This window comes from Lactuca virosa, chromosome 2, assembly GCF_052849685.1.
Source record: "Lactuca virosa cultivar CGN04683 chromosome 2, Lactuca_virosa_CGN04683_v6, whole genome shotgun sequence".
Classification (NCBI taxonomy): Eukaryota; Viridiplantae; Streptophyta; class Magnoliopsida; order Asterales; family Asteraceae; genus Lactuca; species Lactuca virosa.
The window spans coordinates 203,485,918-203,508,477 of NC_136427.1; the positions used below are offsets into that span (position 1 = coordinate 203,485,918).

General features: G+C 35.0%; 1 protein-coding gene across 1 annotated transcript; it reads right to left on the reverse strand.

The window, feature by feature from the left end:
- Nucleotides 1–1,891: 1,891 nt before the first annotated feature.
- Nucleotides 1,892–19,981, reverse strand: LOC145158154 (putative ATP-dependent helicase C29A10.10c). Its single transcript, XM_079077084.1, has 7 exons — nucleotides 19,866–19,981; nucleotides 19,658–19,773; nucleotides 19,057–19,224; nucleotides 4,349–4,455; nucleotides 3,258–3,785; nucleotides 2,090–3,172; nucleotides 1,892–2,008 (listed from the first exon to the last, which is right to left on the reverse strand). The coding sequence occupies exons 1-7, from the start codon at nucleotides 19,979–19,981 to the stop codon at nucleotides 1,892–1,894; spliced, it is 2,235 nt and encodes a 744-aa protein (XP_078933210.1).
- Between the last annotated feature and the right edge of the window lie 2,579 nt (nucleotides 19,982–22,560).

A 22,560-nucleotide genomic window follows, 5' to 3' on the forward strand; every position in this document is an offset into this window, starting at 1 on the left:
TGTAGAATCGAAGAAAAGAAAGGAAGCTTAAAGGAAGAAGTGAGCTGAGTCTGATCGCGAAGAAATGGATTTCGATCGCATGGATTCGAAGATCGGATTTTTGAGCTGCTACTTTTAGAGTTATGATAGATTGATTAGGAATATGTAATCATGTAGTTTTTCATTTGAATTGCATTGTAAGGACAAGTTTTTTCCGCACCTTTTATAAATAAAATAAATTTTGGTTTTGTCTTATTTATATATTTCCTTACAATGGCATGTATGAAAAATTGACATTTGTATATTTCTAGTTTTAGCAAAGTTGAAATGGATATGATTCTTAGTTATATTATTTATGGTAATGTCGAGAATTTACCAAATAAGGAAAGATTCTTGTCACCCGAGTTTCAATTGGACAGATGCTTGGAATCGTACAACCTGTATTGTATGATGAATGAGAACCTTCATATTTGGAAAATTAAGACTAATTCCTTGACAAAGAGTCAAGTGAAGGACTAGGATAACTAGTACACAATGTTGTGAACTAGTCAAATCTACCACAAAGAACAATAACATTATTCGTCATGATTTACTAAAAGTCTAGTAAAGGTGATTATACTTACAAGATTAAGTGTAATTCTGAATCATTGAAAAGTTTCAATGAATGGCATAACGAATACGTAGAATCAATGAAGGCAGAAAGATAAAAGGTTTCTCCAATCTAAGAAGAAGGGAGAGTACTTTTGTATCGTGTTTTATGATCGTCTTGGTAATCATAGGAACCATATTACAATTCATCCTCTAAGGACACCTTAGTGCACTAGTTTGGCTAAGAAGAGGAATCGAGAATTGTTGTAGTGGTTAAGTCAGTAAGATGTATCGTACTTCGTTCCAAAATCAAGTCTTAGAGTTATACTCCAAGAATGTGACTTGAGTGACATAATCTTAAGTAGGAATGTTCTTATACTTGCACATTTTGGTAAGTTGTGATGTCTTGAATAAGACAAACGCCAACTAGTACCAAATTACGTGTAGGTTTTGTTTTGATATAGACACACACTAACTCTTGAATATGTGTTTTGTCAAGAAATGTTTCTTGATAAGAGAATCTAATATGTCAAGAGGTTAATGGGAGTCTAAAGATCTTGAAAAGTTTCAAGAACTAATCGAGAGTAAACCTATTAAACACTAGCATGCGACGTGAGGATTGTAACCTATCGTGTTGACATATTCTTGTTTCTGTGCCATTCCAGTTTGGTCAACTATGCATATGAATTCTACGAGTTCTCAATAGACTGCATAAGGCAAGCACCTTGTTCGATGAAAGTACATTGACTGGCATAGATGAGCTGCTAAATAATTTGGAAGCAATGGTGGGACCCTTGATGGTAAGAAATGAAGTATGAACAAGTTCTGTCCATAAGAGTTTGGATTTGTCATAAACATTATCTTATGATTATGGTTATGAAAAATTCGCATGGATAGGAACACATACACCATAAAATCTAAGTGTCATAAGGTTTCTCTCCTTCATGAAAATGATTGTGAGGAAACGCTTTCACTAAGAGAAATTTTAAGGAGATAGCGATTATGTAAATTGCATTCTCGAATTCTATTATGATTACGGCATCCCTCTTCATAGTTCGAATTGTGAGATTTGGCGATTAGTCTGAACATTTTGGGACTTAGTAATATAAGTTCTGAATTAGTTTAGACACACATGTGAGCTATCTAAGGAAAGGTGTATGAGTTTGAGAAGCTTAGATAAAGGCTTATCGAAGCATATCGTATTAGAAAATATGAACTTTGGAAGTCAATAAGTATTGTTTTCTAGAAGTTTAACTGATTTCTGAATACGTGTCAAAGCTAGTGGGAGCATAAATGTTATGCTGGAATGGATAAAATCATCATGTTAGTGGGAGCTTATGGATGGATGCATCCTGTATTGAACATTAAGAAGATGCTTTTTATGCCCTAGTGATACAAGCCTCTCAAATAAGCTCCTTCCGAATCCAGCCTCCTCACTAATCTATAAACACAATGCAACAACTTATTAAGATGTTAGCACACACTAACACGTAAATATACACATCATATAACAATGTTGAACCTTGCTTTGAACTGTGGCTGGGAGTTGTCTTTCATCCCCAACTAGAATAACATGTTTAAGACCTCGAAGCTGCAAAGGTATAAGAGATTCACATTCCTTTAGCTGAGCAGCCTCATCAATGACAAGAAACTCAAAAGGTTTTATCCTGCCATAACGCAAGTTGATGGAGCTCGATGCTGTGGAAAATACCAAACAGGCATTCGCCAAACAAAATTTTTCAATTTTATAATCTTTCTCAAATTTTGGAAAACGAAGTGTGCTTCGAAGGTATATGAGTATCTCAAGGCAGGACATTATACAACGATCTAAACTAACAATTACTCCTGTGCTGGAATCATATAATCGATTTAAGTCTTCACAAATAACTGTTTGTGTCATTAGTTCTTCAAGAACTTTAAGAGAATGAATAAGTACATTCATTTGTTTAGCTGCCTCAGCCGAAATGACAGATGTGGGCATATGCGTGTACAAGCTTTCAATACAAGATATAAGACGATTTCCATAGAAGCTGAACTCCTTCACCACAAACTGCTCAAAAGGCATAACATTTTGCTTTTCTGTTGAGCAAAAGTGGTACTTCTTTTGAGGATCCTCGAGGAAACTAATCATCCACTCACTGATATCTTTCCATTCTCTCAAACTATCAGCAAGAATCTTGACACGGAATTCTAAGAATACATTTGAAAGGTCTTTGCAATCGTCTATCTTCATTCTTTCTCCACCAAATAAAACTATATCTCCTAAACCATAAGTACCATATGGCAATGAATCCTTCACCAAGCTCAAAACTCTTTTGGTAACACCTACAACTGCAATATTCGTAGGAGCACAATTCAGGGTTCTGCATTTCATCCTCAGCAACATAAATAATAACCAACCAATAGTATTTGTCTTTCCAGTCCCTGGAGGTCCCCATATTAAGCTTAATGTTTTTTGGTGACTGCATTCTCTTGTAGCAATGCAGCTCAAAACAGCAGCTTCTTGGGAACTATTAAGCTGAAATGATTTGAGAGCTTCCCTCATCTTTGATAAAGTCATGTTTCTAGTTGTATCAATTGAACATTCAGCACAATTTTCTTCAACCTGTTAGAAAAAGTGAGTGTTCAAGTTATTTCCCAAAGAGAAGCATAATTTTGTTTGGCATATGAAAGATGTCTGCTAATCTTACAGAATAGTCAACTCGCAGCACAGATTCAATCATCTCCAGTGTATCACTATTTAGGTTGGAGTGAAGTGCTTGCGAAATACCAATATATGTTGTCAAACTGGTTAGGTGAACAGCATAATATTCTACATCCTTCCTTCTATAAGTATCTTCATCCTCTTGTTGATTGATTGGTTTTGATGACAAAACCAAAAGTTGATATTCTGATTTCTCCATAAGCATACAGTCTTGCACAAAAGCAATGAGGAAAGAGTTGTTTGGCCTCTTCAGATCATCAACAGATTTTGGCCTTACATTAGTCAAAGCAATAAGATCTCCAACCACAGGTACATAAGATCCTTGATATCTCTTAAGCATAATGGTGTATAATAAACCTGTGGAGTTTTTCAAACTAACAATCTTGGCAATAGGAGAACGGTTGACTTCTAGTATCTTTGACAGCAAGTCCGCATGTATTTCTTCAAGAAGCGGATAGAAGAAAGACTTGGTATAATCAGAGACAGATGAAAATGTCTTGGGAATCTCTGTTACCTGTTAAAATAGTGAATGTTCCAGTGCTGGCAAAAGTATAGAAGCAATAAGAAATTAATAACAAAAACAGTTTTAAGGTGGTTTTAGAATAATCTGTGACATTCAATAGTTGGGTTAATTATTAATGCATAAAACAGGATAATTACATTATTTACAATTTTACATATTATATCTCCTTTTATACATTTAATGTAACAAATTATCAACATTTAGCAATTGTATATATAAAATCTAAACATGTTATGTTGTTTGGCTACCAGAATCCTTCTCAGTTCTTAATCACTCATCTTTTGATCTTAGTTGGAGAAAAAGTATGGCATTTCACCGAAAGAGTGTTTAGCTAGTGGCTACATTATTCAAACATAATAAACTTAGCATTTTTATAACATATCTAGATATGATGAATATAAGTTTAGCATTATTATAACATATCTACATATGATGATCAATTTAAGTGTAAGATTAAAAAATATGTTGCATGGATTAATTCTTGTAAATATGTAAAAAAACAAATATTGCCCTAAAATGGTCTATATTTAATAACAAGTGACATGAGAACTCACCTTTCCATTGTACAGATTTCTGTTAAGAACGTCAGCCAGAGACCAAGAAAACACCACATCAATCAATTCTTGACCCTTATATATGCCCGTCACCATAATCCTTGGCACTTATTTGTTCCTCTTTGATTCTTTAAAAAATAATAATAATAACTAGTAATAATACACAAGCACGTAAAAAAGTTGAGTGACTAAGAGAATATTTGAAATCAAGGTGGTTTAACACTTTGGCTGTGAAGTAATGATCATCAGATTGTGAGGACCTCTTATACAGGAACAAGAATTGAGAAGAGAAACCAAGAAACAAGTTGATACTAGCTCAATTTAATGAGAAATCCGATTATACCTCAGACGACCATGGTTCTTGGTGCTAAGAAATACACATAAAGGAGAAGATTTGATTATATAAAAAGCAACAGATTTTTTTCCTTGAATTATTATAGTCTGTGTTGATCGAAAGCAATTGAACTTTAGAGAAGGAAATGAAAGGTCAAGGACTCAGTGAGGTTAATTAAGCCGTTACAGTTCCCAAGAATTACAAATTATCTCTTCCGGTACGTAATTCACTAGATTTTCTTTGTACCAACCGCGGTTTTTGTAATTTTGAGTGATTTTTGTCGATGCTTTCAGCGTTTTTTTTTCTTTAATTTATTTTTGTTTAGTAGGTTCATATATGCTCATAGCATCTACTACTGTGTGCTCGTAAACATAAATCTAGATAACGGATGTAACAGAGTCAATATTAGAGTTTATGATATTACAATACGGTAACATATACCATATAATCACACAAATTTTCAACATAAAAGTATTTTAGTCAATTAACCTATATTAAAAAAAAAAAATTGTATTTTAAGGGATAATTAATTCCATTTTTTTTAAATCTGAATTTTTTTAATTAATTCAAATTTAATTTTAATATAGTTTTTAGTAATAACCAATTTTATTCTGTCAGAATGAAAGAAAGTCAACTATAAACCAATAAAGATATTTTCAATTTTATTCTTACAGAATCTGGTTACATTCAAGATATTTTTTAAAAAAATTAACATGGTTAAATTTTATACAATATATTATTAATAACAACGTTTTCTAAAGAATACGCGTTTTATTATTTAAGAATCACTAATTACATTAATTCGAAAAAAAAGACTATAAATATTATATTTATTCTGAAAAAAATATGACTAATAATATTTTGAGAATTACTTTTAATCCTAAATATTAAAACTAAAAATGGTTTCAAAAAAACATCAAAATCTAACAAAAACACTAATCCATTCTAAAAGAATATTATTGTTAAGAAACACATTATACATTGTGGTAGAATACATTCTGGTAGAATATACTCTTGTTCTCCATGTTTTTTTCCCACATCAATGGCAGTCTCTTGAAAACCTAAATTCACAAATAAAACCAGTGTTGCAGAAATCGGTCTTGGCGGCCGATTAATCGTTTGGCGGCCTTGAACCGATTACGATTAGGGTACTTGGCGGAAATTGGTCAAAATCGGTCAAAGTCGGGCTTGGCGGTCCTTGGCGGTCTCGGCGGTCATAGGCGGGAAATATTTAAAAAATTCAAAATTTTTATTTTTCAAATATTAGACCAAAATTTTAAATTCTCAAATTTTTAAGTTTTCAAATTTTAAAATATTATACTAAAATTTTCAAAATTACAAAATTTTAAATTTTTAAATTTTCAAATACTTCAGTTTTTAGGAAATATTAATTTTTTAAATAATTTTATTAATAATTTAGGGTCCCCGATTAATCTCCGATTAATCCCCGCCTAGTCCGATTAATCGTTTATCGCCAGTCGACCGCCGAGTTACCGCCGAACGATTTTTACAACCTTGAATAAAACATAATCAATTTTAAAATTTTAAAAAAAATCAGTGCATTCTAATAGAATAAAACTATAAATTCTGACAGAATATAGTAGAAACTATAAAATCTAACAAATTGTAATAGATAATAAAAACAGTCATTGATCATCATGATCCTTTCACGCATTATATGAAAATAATTGCCATGAAATCGAAATATGTAAGCAAAACATTTTGTAAGAATGTTTTCATATGATAAATAATAAAACAAACTTTAGTAATTCTAACAGAATGCATACAACATGACTAGATTCTAACCATCATTTTAGTAATTCTGACAGAATGCGTACCACTATTTACTTGTTCCAGTAAAATAGTAAACAACACAAATATGCAAAATCCATAGAAATTTGCAAGCAAAATCCACTTTGCCAAAACTCAATCAAACTATATTGAAGCGTATAGGAACAAGAAATGCAAAATCTGTCTAATCTAATTTAGTACCAATAATAAAAGAGGGTGAAATGAGATTGAAGAAACCAAATGCAATTCCAAACTTAATCCAAATCAACTAGCATCAACATGTTGTTATGAAAAGGGCAACCAACCTAATCTTAATTAAGTTATATAGTTCTGAAAAGAGCAAGGAACAAAGTGAAGTTAAAAAATTAAAGATTATTAACTATTTTTTCATTGACGCATTTTATCGAACACATGGAGGCCACGATAGAATCATATCAAGCAGATTAGAAATAACAAGATTTACTTGGATCGCAAAAATATGTGAAGTAAAAAAGGATAAAATAGAAATATATGAAGTCGAAGAAGAAGAAAATAAGGAACCTCATGAATCTAAACTTCGGATTGTGAACTTGATTATAACCATCTAAGAAAAACTCCTCCAAAAATCGAAGATTTGACATCAAGAAAGCCATCTAGAAAAGTGTTTTAGGAAGTGTTGGACTATATTTCACGACCAGTTAGGTTGGCAGCTATACGATAACAGGAACGAGAGTGAAGGAGGGTTGCTCGGAGGAGTAAAGTTAAGGCCGACGGTGTTGAGACGAAGAATGGATAAATTGATGTCAATGGTTATAAAAGAGAGAGATTAGGTCTGTTGGATAAGGTGTCTAAGTCCATAACTATTTCTGGTATGTACTTGACCCGACCCGGCATGGTCCATTTGGGTTGCATGGCATCATGCATTTGGATAGACTAAATGAGAGAAATAACACTTGTGGTTTATTAATATATTATAAGTTCTAATATATTAATAATATTATTTAATTAGTATTGATCAAGAATTAATCTAGAATTAATTAAGTGATCAAAAAGAGACTAATTAAATATATGGGTTGATTATGTAAATCATCCATAACTTGTATAGCGGGCTAGATGCTCCACGGATTATCAAGATGGGCTAAGGTCCATAGGATGCTCCATGGATGCTCCATGGGAGTTACAAACCCATGAGTTATGGAAATGAAGAGCCATGTTACATTAGGGTTTACATGGTGTAACCCTAATGCAACATACTATATAAGCATACCTAGAGCAACCAAAATCGGCTACACTAGTGAGACAAGAGGGCAAGGCCGATTTCAAGTGTTAGACAATTCTCTCAAAGTTTATTCCAAGAGCATTTTGTGTTGTGTGAAACATTTGAGGCATCACACTTAGGGTGCTAGGCTCTCAAGGTTTTCAAGGAATCAAAACAACTACAAGGTATGTAATCCTAGCCATCTTTTATGATTAATGTTCCCCATGTATGCTTGATAGGATTATGAACATTGGAAAAAGTATTTTGCATGTATTTTAGACAAACATAGATCCAAGGTTTTCTAGGGTTGCATATACACTTAGGAGTGTTAGAATGCTCAAAACCCTACAAGGTCAACATATTTAATTTGTTTCCTTAATTGCGGGGATTTAATTAAATGATCTCATTAATTGCAAGTGCAAAAAAACCAAAAATATCCTTTTGATTTAATTAATTATTCTATTTGCAAATTTCTGATTTGTGCAATCAGGAACTAAACAGTTGTTAGAAACATTTGAATATATATATATATATATATATATATATATATATATATATATATATATATATATATATATATATATATATATATATATATTCTATTTGATATTCATTTTTCAGAAGCTTTCCACTACAAGAAATTTGGGAAACATGGGCCACACGAATAGCGGCGACATCCAGCAGTGTTGCCACTAATGCTTTTGTCGTCGTTGTTGGTGTCACCTCTAAAATGAAAAAAGGCGATATTTTCCCCCAGGATTTTTAATATCGCCACTAAACCTACCAATTATCACTGCTAATAGTGTCGCCACTATTTCTCACAATCTTTATGCTCTCTTCATATATAATCCAAGTGTCGAAAGTAGGTTGTTATTCAAGATGTCATAAAATGATATTTGTTGGTGTGTTTGTTGGTATTTGGTATTATTTGTGCAGGTTATTAATTTGTAAGGATTGGAAGTATATTTATTGAAAGTGTGAGGATTGTGGCTCGTTTCCTTCAAACCTACAAAGACACACGGGTTAAAGTCAAGTCGGATGATGGATATCATACGGGTTTCATCCATGTTTGATCAAGTGGTTGTGCCCCGGTGTATGTAACGTGCATTACACTTTATTTCTTGTGAGTTCATAAGTTTTCGGCTGATTATGTTTCTCTTGTTTCTCTGTCATTGTTGTTGAAACATCCAAAATTATGACCCAAAAATTTCATTTTTGATTTAAGTAAAAATAGCATTCCAAAATATAGTTCATACAACCCAATAAAATAAGTATGTCAAACATCATAAAAATCAGAGTATGTCCCATAAACAGAATCCATATGGTGTGTGCGATGCAGTCAACCCGAGCTCTTCCCCTTTGAATCGAAAGTACCTGAAACATAAACTAAAAACCGTAAGCACAAAGCTTAGTGAGTTCCCAAAATACTGCATACCATACATATCATATAACGGGCCCCACCCACACTCGAATAATGGGCCCCGCCCAATGAGATACGAGCCCCGCTCACACTTGAATAATGAGATACGGGTCCCGCCCACACTCGATAACGGTCCCCGCCCAATAAACATACATATACAAGCACATACAAGTATCACACAGACAACAAGTATAATAACATTAACAATCGAGGGTCGGCCTTGGTGCCTTAGACCCGCTAAACCCAATGAGGAGACTCACCTCGAATGCTGAGTCTCACTGAAATAAATCCCTAGTTGCTTCCCTGACGACTCCCCAAGCTAACAGTACAAAATAACACCAATAAAGACTTGGGTTCCATTCCATATTCAATGATTCATTCTTGGGGTAAAATGACCATTTTACCCCTGACCTAGTATGATCCAAAACCAAGACCCAAAACCACTCGTTCCTTCAAGGCCCATTTATGGCCTAATTTTCCAAATTAGGCTCAAACCCTCAATATGGGCCTTACCCCCTAGGTCCAATAAACTTACTCAGTCTAAAGGCTCGATTTCAGATGGCTAATTAAGGCCCAAAACAGCAATGTCCAATGAAATAGCCCAACTGAGACCCAAAAGCACGGGTGTACTCAACTGTACGCTAAGCGTACAGGCTGCATGGCTTGTACGCTGCGCGTACGAGCTTGTACACCCAACGTACTCACCCATTAAGCTCTTTCTCCGTTAAGCTCTAAATTACTTAAGTCAAAGGGTTCCAATCACAGATCTGAGTCATATGCAACATCTTAATCCATAAAGTCATTAACTTGGTAGCTTTGCATACCCAAAATGAGCCCAAACTCAAAATATAACCACTACAAGAAAAATGCGATTTTGCTAGGGAAGGTCGCTATGGAACGTATTTTCGTTGTTAATCTGCAATGGATCATGCTATGAAATGTCGTTCCATAGCAATCTTGCTACCACATTGTCTACGGATTTTATTTATGGTAGTGAGAATGGGACTTGCTAGGGAAAATGCTACCAACTCCATATTCGTTGGTATTATCCTACCGATAGTTCTATGGAAAAAAATTTGTAGCAATTTTCCAACGACATTTGTTACGAAATCACTTTCCGTTGTACTATTGCTATGGAATTCATTATCGTGGTTACTATGCAACGAAGTTTGTAACTGAAACCAATTCCATAGTTTAATTGCTATGGAAGTACCATTCGTAGGTATTTGCTAGGGAATTGTAACGCCCGTGTTTCTAGGCTATGCATTAATGACGATATAATAGTCTAGGTCAACCATTGGAACTCGTTTTGAAGTAATAAGAATGAATAGTCTTAATAAAAGTTGTAGTATATGTTACAAGTATTCCGAATATATAAAGAATGAATCCGAGTTATAACGAAGAAGTTATGACCTGTTGAAGTTTCGCGACAGAACCGGCATGACACAGCGCGACATAAATAGTGAATTTACGATAGAACGATATTTGGCTTTAGCGATCTAAACGAAAGTCGTAGAATACGTTAAACTGAGAGCGTTCATAAAGAGAACGCCCAAATCTGACTTCGTATGAGGAAGTTATGATTTTTCTAAGTTTCAGCTTAACGTTATGTAGCCCAAATCTCAAAATTGAGATCGAGTGATCTTTAGCCGAAACAATCTAAACGAGAATCGAAGATCTCATCGATAGTAGTCCAACGGTAAAAAGACAAACGAAAACGGACGTCAGATGAAGAAGTTATGAATTTCTAACGGAGTTTTCATGTCCCGGCCTACTAAAAATAATATAATAAAAATAAATTCAAAATTAGCCGACGAAGTCTATACGAGAGTTGTAGAGCATAATCTCACCTACGCGTGGGTATAAAGAACGTCGAAAACGGAGCTCGTATGCGAAAGATATGAATTTCTGAAGTTTGGGGCACGAACCCCTACACTGTGTCAGAGCTCACGACGTGAACATAGGGTTCACGACGTGAACTCAGAGATGACGTCTCCTGGAGCCTGACAGACCCAAGTTGCGATGACGCACCTGATGACGACTGAAGTCACGACGTGAACTTGTTGTTCACAACGTGAATATCGAAAATCCAGCCCTATAAATAGAAGTCGAGGGCAGCCGGATTTTGTTGCTACTTCACTCATTCTCTCACTCTCTATACCCTCTCTAGCCATCTTTTAACCCCCTGAAGTCCCGATATCATCCCCGATACCCGAAGCGCGTCCCGACGCTCGAAGATCCCGAGAAGAAAAGAGTTTCAAGCCGAAGCTCTGCCGGCGAGAAGCCCGGTGTGTGAAGATAATTGTCTTGTGGTGAAACTTATTTCATTCCCCTCATTTGATGTGTTTATTGATCCTCGTTTGCTGCCAGGGAATTTCCGAAGCAGCTTCGTCAGTTTGTTGTTCATATCGATTCCTTAGGCTAGATCTCGTAAGATCATTGTATAGGGTCAGTATGTGGGGATCGACGGGATGGGACAGATTGTTTTAAAAATATGATATATATATATATATATATATATATATATATATATATATATATATATATATATATATATATGTGTGTGTGTGTGTGTGTGTGTGTGTGTGTGTGTATGTGTGTGTGTGTGTGTTAATAATAATAGTGGTTTTGCAGGATTGAGATATACATTATTATCACATTGTTTGAACTAGGTGTTCATTAAGTATTTTCAAACAGAGTATTTACCAAGTATTTTGATTTAAGCGTTCACCAGTTGTAATTTAAGAACCCTGGAAGCTATGGATTTAGTGTCTTATATATGTTCGTTGGTAGCTATGGATTTAGTACCATATAGATGAACATTGGTAGCTATAGACTTAGTACCTTGGCAGCTATGGATTTAGTGCTTGTTGTATAAACCTCAGGCAGCGATGGACTTCGTGCCTATTCGTTAGGTCAATCCTTAGGAATGAAGGATAGATGATTCTTAGGGTAGATCCTTCAGATTAAAGAAGATAATGGGGATGGGTAATTGGGTTGATTGTTTGATGATTAAATATAATAAATTTATTTATTGTGGGTTGAAAACCCTATATGCTCACCAGGCTTCCAAGCCTGACCCACTCAGTTTTTCTGTATTACAGGTAGTGGAACAAGAGCATAGTTGGACGATGACGAGGGATTTTGGATTATAGGTCAATAGATATAAATAAATGTTGTAAGGCCTTTATGGTACAGTTTATGCTTTTGGTCTATATCGGACCATGACATCCCGAGGTTTTATAATATAATGAAAATTCATTTCTTTAAGAAATGCTTTGATAAACTTTTATCATATTTTGTTTTGGGAACAAATTCCGCAACTCTTTTAATCAAAGGATTACTCTGATTTTATTTTAAAAGCATAAATTAGATCGGTCTTTTCTGGCCGTGAAATTGGGGATGCCACAGTTGGTATCAGAGCATTAGTTTAAGTGAACTAGGAATTTGTAGGATTTCTAGACTTAAACTTAGCATGCTAAGTGATGATTGTGAGATGAGTGTCTACCATATTTTAGACATGAGCACTAGTTTATTTTAGGAAAGATGCCTAAAATGCTTTGATGTGCAAAATGCTATATGTTTACCATATATGCTATTATTTGTTTGGATCTATGGTTTGTTGTCGACCGGATCTGGAAACCTTACGTGTTTAGGATTCTAAGCGTATGACTACGATATTAGAACAAGAATGTAAACATTACGGAGTGATAAGGAGATTTATACGTCTATCGTAAATAAAGCTTTCATATCTTAAAATTCTCGCCTAAGTACACTGAACGGCTGCTTGGGTGTACAAAACGTCATGGTGAAGACTCGTAGAGAATTGAGTAAATAGAGGAAATGAAAGGCTTATGATAGTGAATGACACCTATCAAAAGATATCGTAAGAGTGATATCTTGCCTTTAGAATATGACTGATAAAATAACGAAATGTTTAGAGGAGTACGGTACATCTGAAGTACACCTTCGAGTGACAGGATGATGGAACGATTGGTGTAATTCTTGAAGTTGTCTCATCGTCTGGAATTTCCATCACCAACCGAGTTGAAGTAGAATTGATTATTGAAGATACGCATGGAAGAAGTCCTAGTAGAGTCTAGGAAAATTTTTATGATTATTTGGGCACATTCGTATGTGTTAAATTGTTTTGTGATTTTAGGACTTGGGGATTGCGAGACAATACTTGGGACGAGTATGAGTAGGTGTGAATAGTAGTAGAGATCTATACTACTGGAAGCACTGGACTCACACTTGGATCAAGGAAAGGCACAAGGTTGCCAAGAAGCTAGTAATTGATTCCGTTTTTATTCACGTATGTCGTTACCATCGTTTCGGTAATGACTAAGAAGATGATTGATATTCCGACCCTATAGGTCATATCGCATCGAGTCCGATTAAGATGAGTATGTTACGTGGTTCGGGGAAAGTTGAGTCCAAGGTTTATTGGACCGTTTAAAGTTCTTTAGAGAATTGGGAACCAAGCTTACAAGCTAGGACTACCAGAAGAACTAGATGATATTCATAACACTTTCAACATGTGTTATTTGAGGAAGTTCACGGGAGAAGTTCCCGACATAATTCCAATTTTTGAATTAAGGTTGGATGAAAGCAAGAGACTAATTGAAGAACCAGAGGAAATCGTTGACCGTAAGACTAAGAAGTTGCGACGCAAAATGATCGATTTAGTGCTTGTGCAATGGAAACACACGAATGGGCCAAATCTCACATGGGGAAAACGGGGAATGACATGATGAGTCGCTATCCTCATTTGTTTGCTGATGTATGATTCCGGGGACGGAATCATTCTAAGGAGGAGAGAATTGTAACGCCCGTGTTTCTGGGCTATGCATTAATGATGATATAATAGTCTAGGTCAACCATTGGAACTCGTTTTAAAGTAATAAGAATGAATAGTCTTAATAAAACTTGTAGTATATGTTACAAGGATTCCGAATATATAAAGAATGCCGAAATCCGAGTTATAACAAAGAAGTTATGACCTGTCGAAGTTTCGCGACAGAACCGGCACGACACAGCGCGACGTAAATAGTGAATTTACGATAGAGCGATATTTGGCTTTGGCGATCTAAACGAAAGTCGTAGAATACGTTAAACCGAGAGCGTGCATAAAGAGAACGCCCAAATCTAACTTCGTATGAGGAAGTTATGATTTTTCTAAGTTTCAGCTTAGCGGTATGCATCCCAAATCTCGAAATTGAGATAGAGTGATCTTTAGCCGAAACAATCTAAACGAGAATCGAAGATCTCGTCGATAGTAGTCCAACGGTAAAAAGACAGACGAAAACGGACTTCAGATGAAGAAGTTATGAATTTCTAACAGAGTTTTCCTGTCCCGGCCTACTAAAAATAATATAATAAAAATAAAGTCAAAATTAGTCGACGGAGTCTAAACGAGAGTTGTAGAGCATAATCCCACCTACGCGTGGATATAAAGAACGTCAAAAACGGAGCTCGTATGCGAAAGATATGAATTTCTGAAGTTCGGGGCACGAACCCCGACACTGTGTCAGAGCTCACGACGTGAACATAGGGTTCACGGCGTGAACTCGGAGATGACGTCTCCTGGAGCCTGACAGATAGGGGTGAGCATAGGCGGATACCCGGCCAAATATACTAGATCCGGAACCGGAACCGGTTATATCGGTTCTTAACATTTTGGAACCGCTCACGGAACCGCCGGAACCGGTTCCGGTTCCGGGTACCCGCTTGTGATAATATTTCAAACTAAATTAAGATATAATAAACCAGATTAGCTTATAAATCCCATTTTTTTATAAAAAAAAAATGTACTTAAAATTTTAGAACTATAATATAATTTTTCATGGAGTGCCAATAGGATACCGCAAAAAAACATAAGCCACTTTGACTCCTGCATCCTCCATGATTTCCTTTATATAAGCATAGCATAAATTCAATTTTTAATACATCATATGATGTGGGATAGTTTCTTATAATCAATACGTATCTTTTTATCACTGTAACAACAATAAGATTAACCCATATACATTAACTTAAACAAATATTACTGAAACTCAAAGCTGATGTTAACAACCACTAAATAGACATTAACGTTGATTTAAATATTTGTAATTCATGCTTTCTTAAATCAAATTAATATCTTGCCATTTCCCCAATAACTATATCCATAAATAAAAGTCCACGGAAAGTTGGAAACAAGTAACATAACATGATGCATAATGCACACACCTTACACGCCAATAAGCCCATTACCCTCTTTTTATTTGCACAGTTAACAAAATTGCTATATGCTATTTGTGTATTAATATATTTAACTGTTCTGTTTGCTAGTGTATGTTATATATATATATATATATATATATATATATATATATATATATATATATATATATATATATATATATATATATATATAACCGGTTCCGGCGGGTATCCAGCGGATAGCGGTTCCAAAAACCTAAGAACCGGAACCGGAACCGCTTATGGCGGTTCCAAAACTTTAGGAACTGGAACCGGAACCGCTTAAGGCGGTTCAGGTTCCGGAACCGGCGGTTTTGAGGCGGTTCCGGTTCCGAAAGCGGGTACCCTATTCCACTGCTCACCCCTACTGACAGATCCAAGTTGCGATGACGCACCTGATGACGACTGAAGTCACGACGTGAACTTGTTGTTCACGATGTGAATATCGAAAATCCAACCCTATAAATAGAAGTCGAGGGCAGTCGGATTTGGTTGCTACTTCACTCATTCTCTCACTCTCTATACCCTCTCTAGCCATCTTTTAACCCCCCGAAGTCTCGGTATCATCCCCGATACCCGAAGCGAGTCCCGACACTCCGAAGATCCCGAGAAGAAAAGAGTTTCAAGCCGAAGCTCTGGCCGCGAGAAGCCCGGTGTGTGAAGATATCCCGGTTACATCAAAAGAATAGTACTTGAAGAGCCGTAGTGCTGTCCGAGCATCGTCTAATCAAGTGAGTGTATAGTCACTTTCATCTTACACATAGATATGAAGTATTTTATAAAATACGTGCTATGTGTATATATATTGTTTGTTTATTAAAATGGATCAGACATACGCGATTCGGGAATATGGATTAGGTAAGGAGGTAAATTTTAGATCCGGGTGTACGGATTATGTATTTTTGAACTATGTGTTCATCCGATAAGGTATCATATGCATAGTCTCTTTCATGAACATGATTTTAATACAAGTATTGATTAAAGTATTAAATATATATGTGTGTGAAATATTTGTCATTGCTCGAAATATGTGTTAGATATATATTTGATGATATACAACGTGCGAACCAGTTATGGTCCAATATGTGTTAAGATGTGTATATATGATATTATTACTTAAAACTTTGTGTTAAGTATACACTAGTTAGCTTTGCCTAAACGGAGATAGTATCGATAATTGATTATAAGCATTGTAGGTTTGCCTAGTGATGGGTTAAGACTTAAAAAGGGATGTTTAGTTCAATTAAGTTTGGACATTAGGTAGCCTCTTATTAAGAGTACGTGTGTGGTGAGATTGATGATCGGTGGACTACGTCCTATGTACAAAAGTACATTTTATGTACGAAGTCCCTTTCAAAGCTCTGTGTCTTAGGTGCTGCTTGTGTCGGGGTACTATTATGTTCTCGGATACGAGTCCTACGCATACCAGAGTACTATAATGTGCCAGAAGTACTATCATGTACAAAGTCTTTTTGACACTATTGTGTGTCGGTTACGGGAGCGTACGGGAGTACTCTATTAGTATTTCCCCATACTTTTTATTTTGAAAGAGCTTTGGAGTCAGCGTTTCTTTTATGAAGTGATCGGACGAGCTTAATATGTCAGTGTTTCCTTTCACGAAGTAATTAAGGGAACTTCGTAGACTGCCTAATAAAGTGTATCGGTAATAGACCACTACTAGGTATGTCTGGTGTTATATTTCTGGATAGGGTGAGTCTGGGGGTAAAATACCTCACGATATTCAGACCACTGCTAGGCAAAGTTCGATGCTGGATAGGGTGAGTCTAGGGGTAAAATACCTCACGATATCCGGACCACGGCTAGGCATTGTTATCTAGATAACTACCCCTGACTTAATTGTCTTGTGTTTCTTTCTTTTACGAACGAAGGTTCGTGGTGAATCTTATTTCATTCCCCTCATTTGATGTCTTTATTGATCCTCGTTTGCTGCCAGGGAATTTCTGAAGCAACTTCGTCAGTTTCTTGTTCATATCGATTCCTTAGGCTAGATCTTGTAAGATCATTGTATAGGGTCAGTATGTGGGGATCGACGGGATGGGATAGATTGTTTTAGAAATATGATATATATGTGTTAATAATAATAGTGGTTTTGTAGGATTGAGATATACATTATTATCACATTGTTTGAACTAGGTGTTCATTAAGTATTTTCAAACGGAGTATTTACCAAGTATTTTGATTTAAGCGTTCACCAGTTGTAATTTAAGAACCCTGGCAGCTATGGATTTAGTGTCGTATATATGTACGTTGGTAGCTATGGATTTAGTACCATATAGATGAACATTGGTAGCTATGGACTTAGTACCTTGGCAGCTATGGATTTAGTGCTTGTTGTATAAACCTCAGGCAGCGATGGACTTCGTGCCTATTCGTTAGGTCAATCCTTAGGAATGAAGGATAGATGATTCTTAGGGTAGATCCTTAAGATTAAAGAAGATAATGGGATGGGTAATTGGGTTGATTGTTTGATGATTAAATATAATAAATTTATTTATTGTGGATTAAAACCCTATATGCTCACCAGGCTTCCAAGCCTGACCCACTCAATTTTTCTGTATTACAGGTAGTGGAACGAGAGCATAGTTGGACGATAACGAGGGATTTTGGATTATAGGCCAATAGATATAAATAAATGTTGTAAGGCCTTTATGGTACAGTTTATGCTTTTGGTCTGTATCGGAACATGACATCCCGAGGTTTTATAATATAATGAAAATTCATTTCTTTAAGAAATGCTTTGATAAACTTTTATCATATTTTGTTTTGGGAACAAATTCCGCAACTCTTTTAATCAAAGGATTGCTCTGATTTTATTTTAAAAGCATAAATTAAATCAGTCTTTTATGGCCGTGAAATTGGGGATGTCACAGGAATTCAGCTATGAAATATGATTTTGTTTGCTTGTTTTTCTATGGAACAGAACGCGTAGCTAATTTGTGACGGCATTTGTTGGGATGTTGTATGCTTAATTAATCTTCTTATACTATGGATGAATTATTATTTTGATCAATGGAATTTGTAAGATATGGTTTGAATGAAATGTTTTTGAATTGGTAATATGTGTCATAAACTAATGGCTAAAAAATGAAAAAATGAATTATAAAGTTGATATTGCTGGCAAGCGGACTCGAACTTAACCTTATGCTAGAAAAGGGCGCGGTTAAGCCAGTTGTGCTAATCAAGTTGTGTATAGTTTCTTGAAAACATAGTATATAATGAATAATTAACAACAAATTCATTACAAACTTATTTTTAATTACATTCACCGGGCATGTTAAAGTATATAATCTATGTAGATTATTTTCCTTAATAACGAATTCATTACAAACTTATTTTTAATTACATTAACTATACTTCATCACAAAAATAACATGGGTTTTACGTATACTTCATCCTACTCAAGCAACATAGCAAGCAAAAATGTCTAAAATGCCATTTTAACATAATGATTTAAACATAAAACCAAAATAAAATTATAGTAGTACTATACAACTTCATATACAATACAATAAGAGCACTAATATTCAATGTCCAATCTAGCTATTATCAACCATTAATATTTTTAAGAAATATGCAAAACCTACCATACTCTACATACCAACGAAAAACTGTTCAATATCTTTGTCGACCCTCATCCTCTTCTTGGCCTATTGCAAATGCACCTTTAACAGAATGACGTGGGTCTTCATATTGGAATGTGATGTTATTCGTTGTAAGTCTATGAACAACATCAACAGCCCGCAACAACTCTTTGGCACTATGTACAACACTCGTGTACTCCTCATCATCCGGAACTACCCAACCAAAATAGGCAACACTTAATTGTAAACCTACACATTAACATATCCATCAATTAATCCAATGTATCCTTTTCAATACAACAGTAAATAATATACAACACAACACAACTAAATACTAACCCCAAACTACAAACATGCCTTAATTAACTATATACATAATTTAATTTACATATATACCATATATACATACCTTCATCACATTGATGAGGCCCTCTTGAAATGTAGATCATTCCAAGCAAATAAATTGCCTCAGATGATCTTCATTTACTACTTGTCTCAACAAAGACAATCCCAATCAAAATTGCCATAATAAAAGCACGCATCCTGTTGACAGAATAACAATATCAATATATCACATCCATGACACAAAACATTAATAAATGGTATAAATTACATATAATTAATGAAAATACACATACAATTCCTTGTCTGAACATGGCTTTAATGTTATTATGCAATGCACATGTGCGTATAAATGAATCAGCATTCTGATTTCTGGGACCCATTCCTTCAATCATGTCAATGCATGCTATTCTGAACACTTGAGGATCACCCCCCGCTTCATACATCTTTTTTGAACTTCAAAAATTTAAATACACAGTAAATAACAAATAAATAAAGTTGTATTTCATCAAATATACATTCATTAGTTGATGTTTATTGAGAATTACCAAAGTCTTGCAGAGACTATGTCTTTCGTAGATTCTGACCCTAATACTACAAATATCCGACTCAAAATCTCTAATGGGAGATCATCTAACGAATGGTGACTTCTAGTATTCGACATTCTACTTACAAAATAGACATTGGAGTAGTTGATTTCAATTCCTTTTTAAAAAATAAGCGTAACTATGAAAAACAGTGTAACAGGCTATGGAAAAAAAACTTACTTTATGATGATCTGGTCGCGAGGAGTACAGGAGTGTCTATTATCGGAGAAAATCGATTTTAAGAACGATTACCCTTCGACGATTTGGGGGTTTTAGTGTTTATATGGAGATTTATCGTCTGGAAAAGTTGAGACGTTCTGAATGGTTGAAGAACTGATAAAGTCGGTGTGACGTCAGAGGTATGATGGCGCCTTAACGCTTTAGAGTGCAAAAAGACCAAAGTGCCCTTGAAATCATTCCAAATATGTGAATACTAAGGATATTTGTGCCAAAACACATTATTCAAATATTATAACATTTTATAGGTAACAGTGGAATTTTGATTGTTTAAATGGAATGGTAATTTTGATTGTTGAAATGGAAAAGACAAAAATAACATATATATCATAATCTATAATGTAATATATATATATATATATATATATATATATATATATATATATATATATATATATATATATATATATATATATATATATATATATATTAAAGCACAAAAGAGTTAGCAATAGGAATTTTTTGGGCATTAAGATTTTTTGCCACATTTTTTTGATAACTTTGACACTTTTGGCCCTTGGAAACAATACTTATACATTTTGGTAAAAAAAACACAAAAAAAAAAACTTTAGATTTTTGCCACAATATTTTAGCCACTTTGACAATTTTAGTCCTTATTGTAAAAAATTATACATTCGGCACAATATACACGAAAAACATTTAGGTTTTTTCCACATTTCTTTAGCCACTTTGATACTTTTGGTCTTTACAGTCAATAGTTTTATATTTCGACATAAAAAAAAACAAAAAAACATACCGGGGCGAAGCCCGGGCTTTCTTCCTAGTTTACATTTATGTATTGATATTAAACCAAATTACAAATTAACTTCATCTGAAAAAAAACATTAAACCCAAAAATATCTAGTCATTATCTTCTTCCTCCTTTTCTTCTTCATTGCTCGATGTACTATACTCATAACTACCCTCGTTGTCAGGAATACCATCATCGTCGTCCTCATGAATTTCACCTTCTTCATCAATATTATTTTCATTATCTGAACTGTTGCTTGACATTTCGTGATCATCAGAATTGTCTATATCGGCTTCACTTGGTATAATGATTTCATTTGATTCAACTTCATCTTCTTGGAAAGCAACGTCTTTCTGAGGATGATTTTCATCGGTCCAACCATGAGGTTTCACTTTAAATACAGCCAACCAGTCCGAGTTGTTTGTTTTCGAACTTGGGTAAGGAATGTAACACACTTGAGTGGCTTGCATGGCTAAAACAAATGGCTCGAACTTGTTGTATTTTCTTTTGACGTTTATCTCGACCAAGTTATATTGTTTGTGAACCTTAACTCCTATGTTAGGTGTTGGATCGTACCAATGACATTTAAACATAACCGTGGTTTTAATTGGGTAACCAGGGTACTCGACTTCTAAAATTTCCTATACCTTACCATAATAATCACCTCCTTGGCTACTAACACACAATCCGCTATTGGTTGTTGATTTGTTCAGACTATGAGCTTCTGTGTGAAACTTGTAACCAGTGACAAAGTATACACTATATTGTGACAACCCGAACCTTTTTCCGTTTCTATTATCCGATTACGCTAATAAAATTTGAATTTTATTTGAATTTTATTAAGTTCCCGTCAAACTTCTTGGTTTAGAAAATCATCTAGTTTTTATAATTAAATTTATATACGAGTCGGAACCAAAAACCGTGCGAAATCCGAGTTTTCCTTCGAACGAAACAACAATTCACGGTCTGACTGAGTTTACGGCCGTAAACTTGTTTACGACCGTACACTCGTTTACGGCTGGTGTCAGGTGGACCCCCACCCACCGACCATAAAACCCCTATATATATGAGACCCCCACCCTCATTTGAACACTTTTGACCGGAAACTCTCTCATTCTCTCTCTAGAACCCTTGGCCGTAAACACTAAAAACACCTTCAATCTTCAGGAAAACATCAAGAAACACCATTTAGAGTCATTTCGGGGCATCTAGAACACGTTTCTCTTCGAAATCAGCACCCTTGTTCTAGAGTTTACGGCCCATCTTCAAAGGCCGTAAACCCGTTTAAGGCCGTACACTCATCGAATCTTCATAGACCGTAAACCCCAGTTCACTGCCGTAAACTCTTCACGACCGTAAACCCTGTTCACGGCCCTAAACTCCCTTCACGGCCGTAAACTCCTGTTTACAGCCGTACACGTCTCTTGAGCAGTGAAAGACTCGTTTTCCAATTCAACCAAGTTCTGGTAACATTCCTTAACCGAAAGCAAGTGTGTTCTAACACTTTATATAACGAAATCGCTAATTTAGATACATATATGTATTTATTGATATTAGGATTCCATTAAGTGCCACGTAAAACAACCCAAGGATCTTTGTTTCCAGTCGACGTCTTCACACAACAACAATGAGTTCATACGCCTACATTTTTATGATTTTTAATGTTTT

What these genes read in the sequence shown, in the direction of transcription:
- LOC145158154 (XM_079077084.1), bottom strand. Translation starts at nt 19,981, where the DNA reads ATGTCGAATACTAGAAGTCACCATTCGTTAGATGATCTCCCATTAGAG. An exon ending in ATAGTCTCTGCAAGACTTTG is followed by an intron (nt 19,774 to 19,865) that starts GTAATTCTCAAT and finishes AAATTTTTGAAG; the next exon opens with TTCAAAAAAGATGTATGAAG. An exon ending in CCCACGTCATTCTGTTAAAG is followed by an intron (nt 4,456 to 19,056) that starts GTGCATTTGCAA and finishes GGAACAAATAAG; the next exon opens with TGCCAAGGATTATGGTGACG.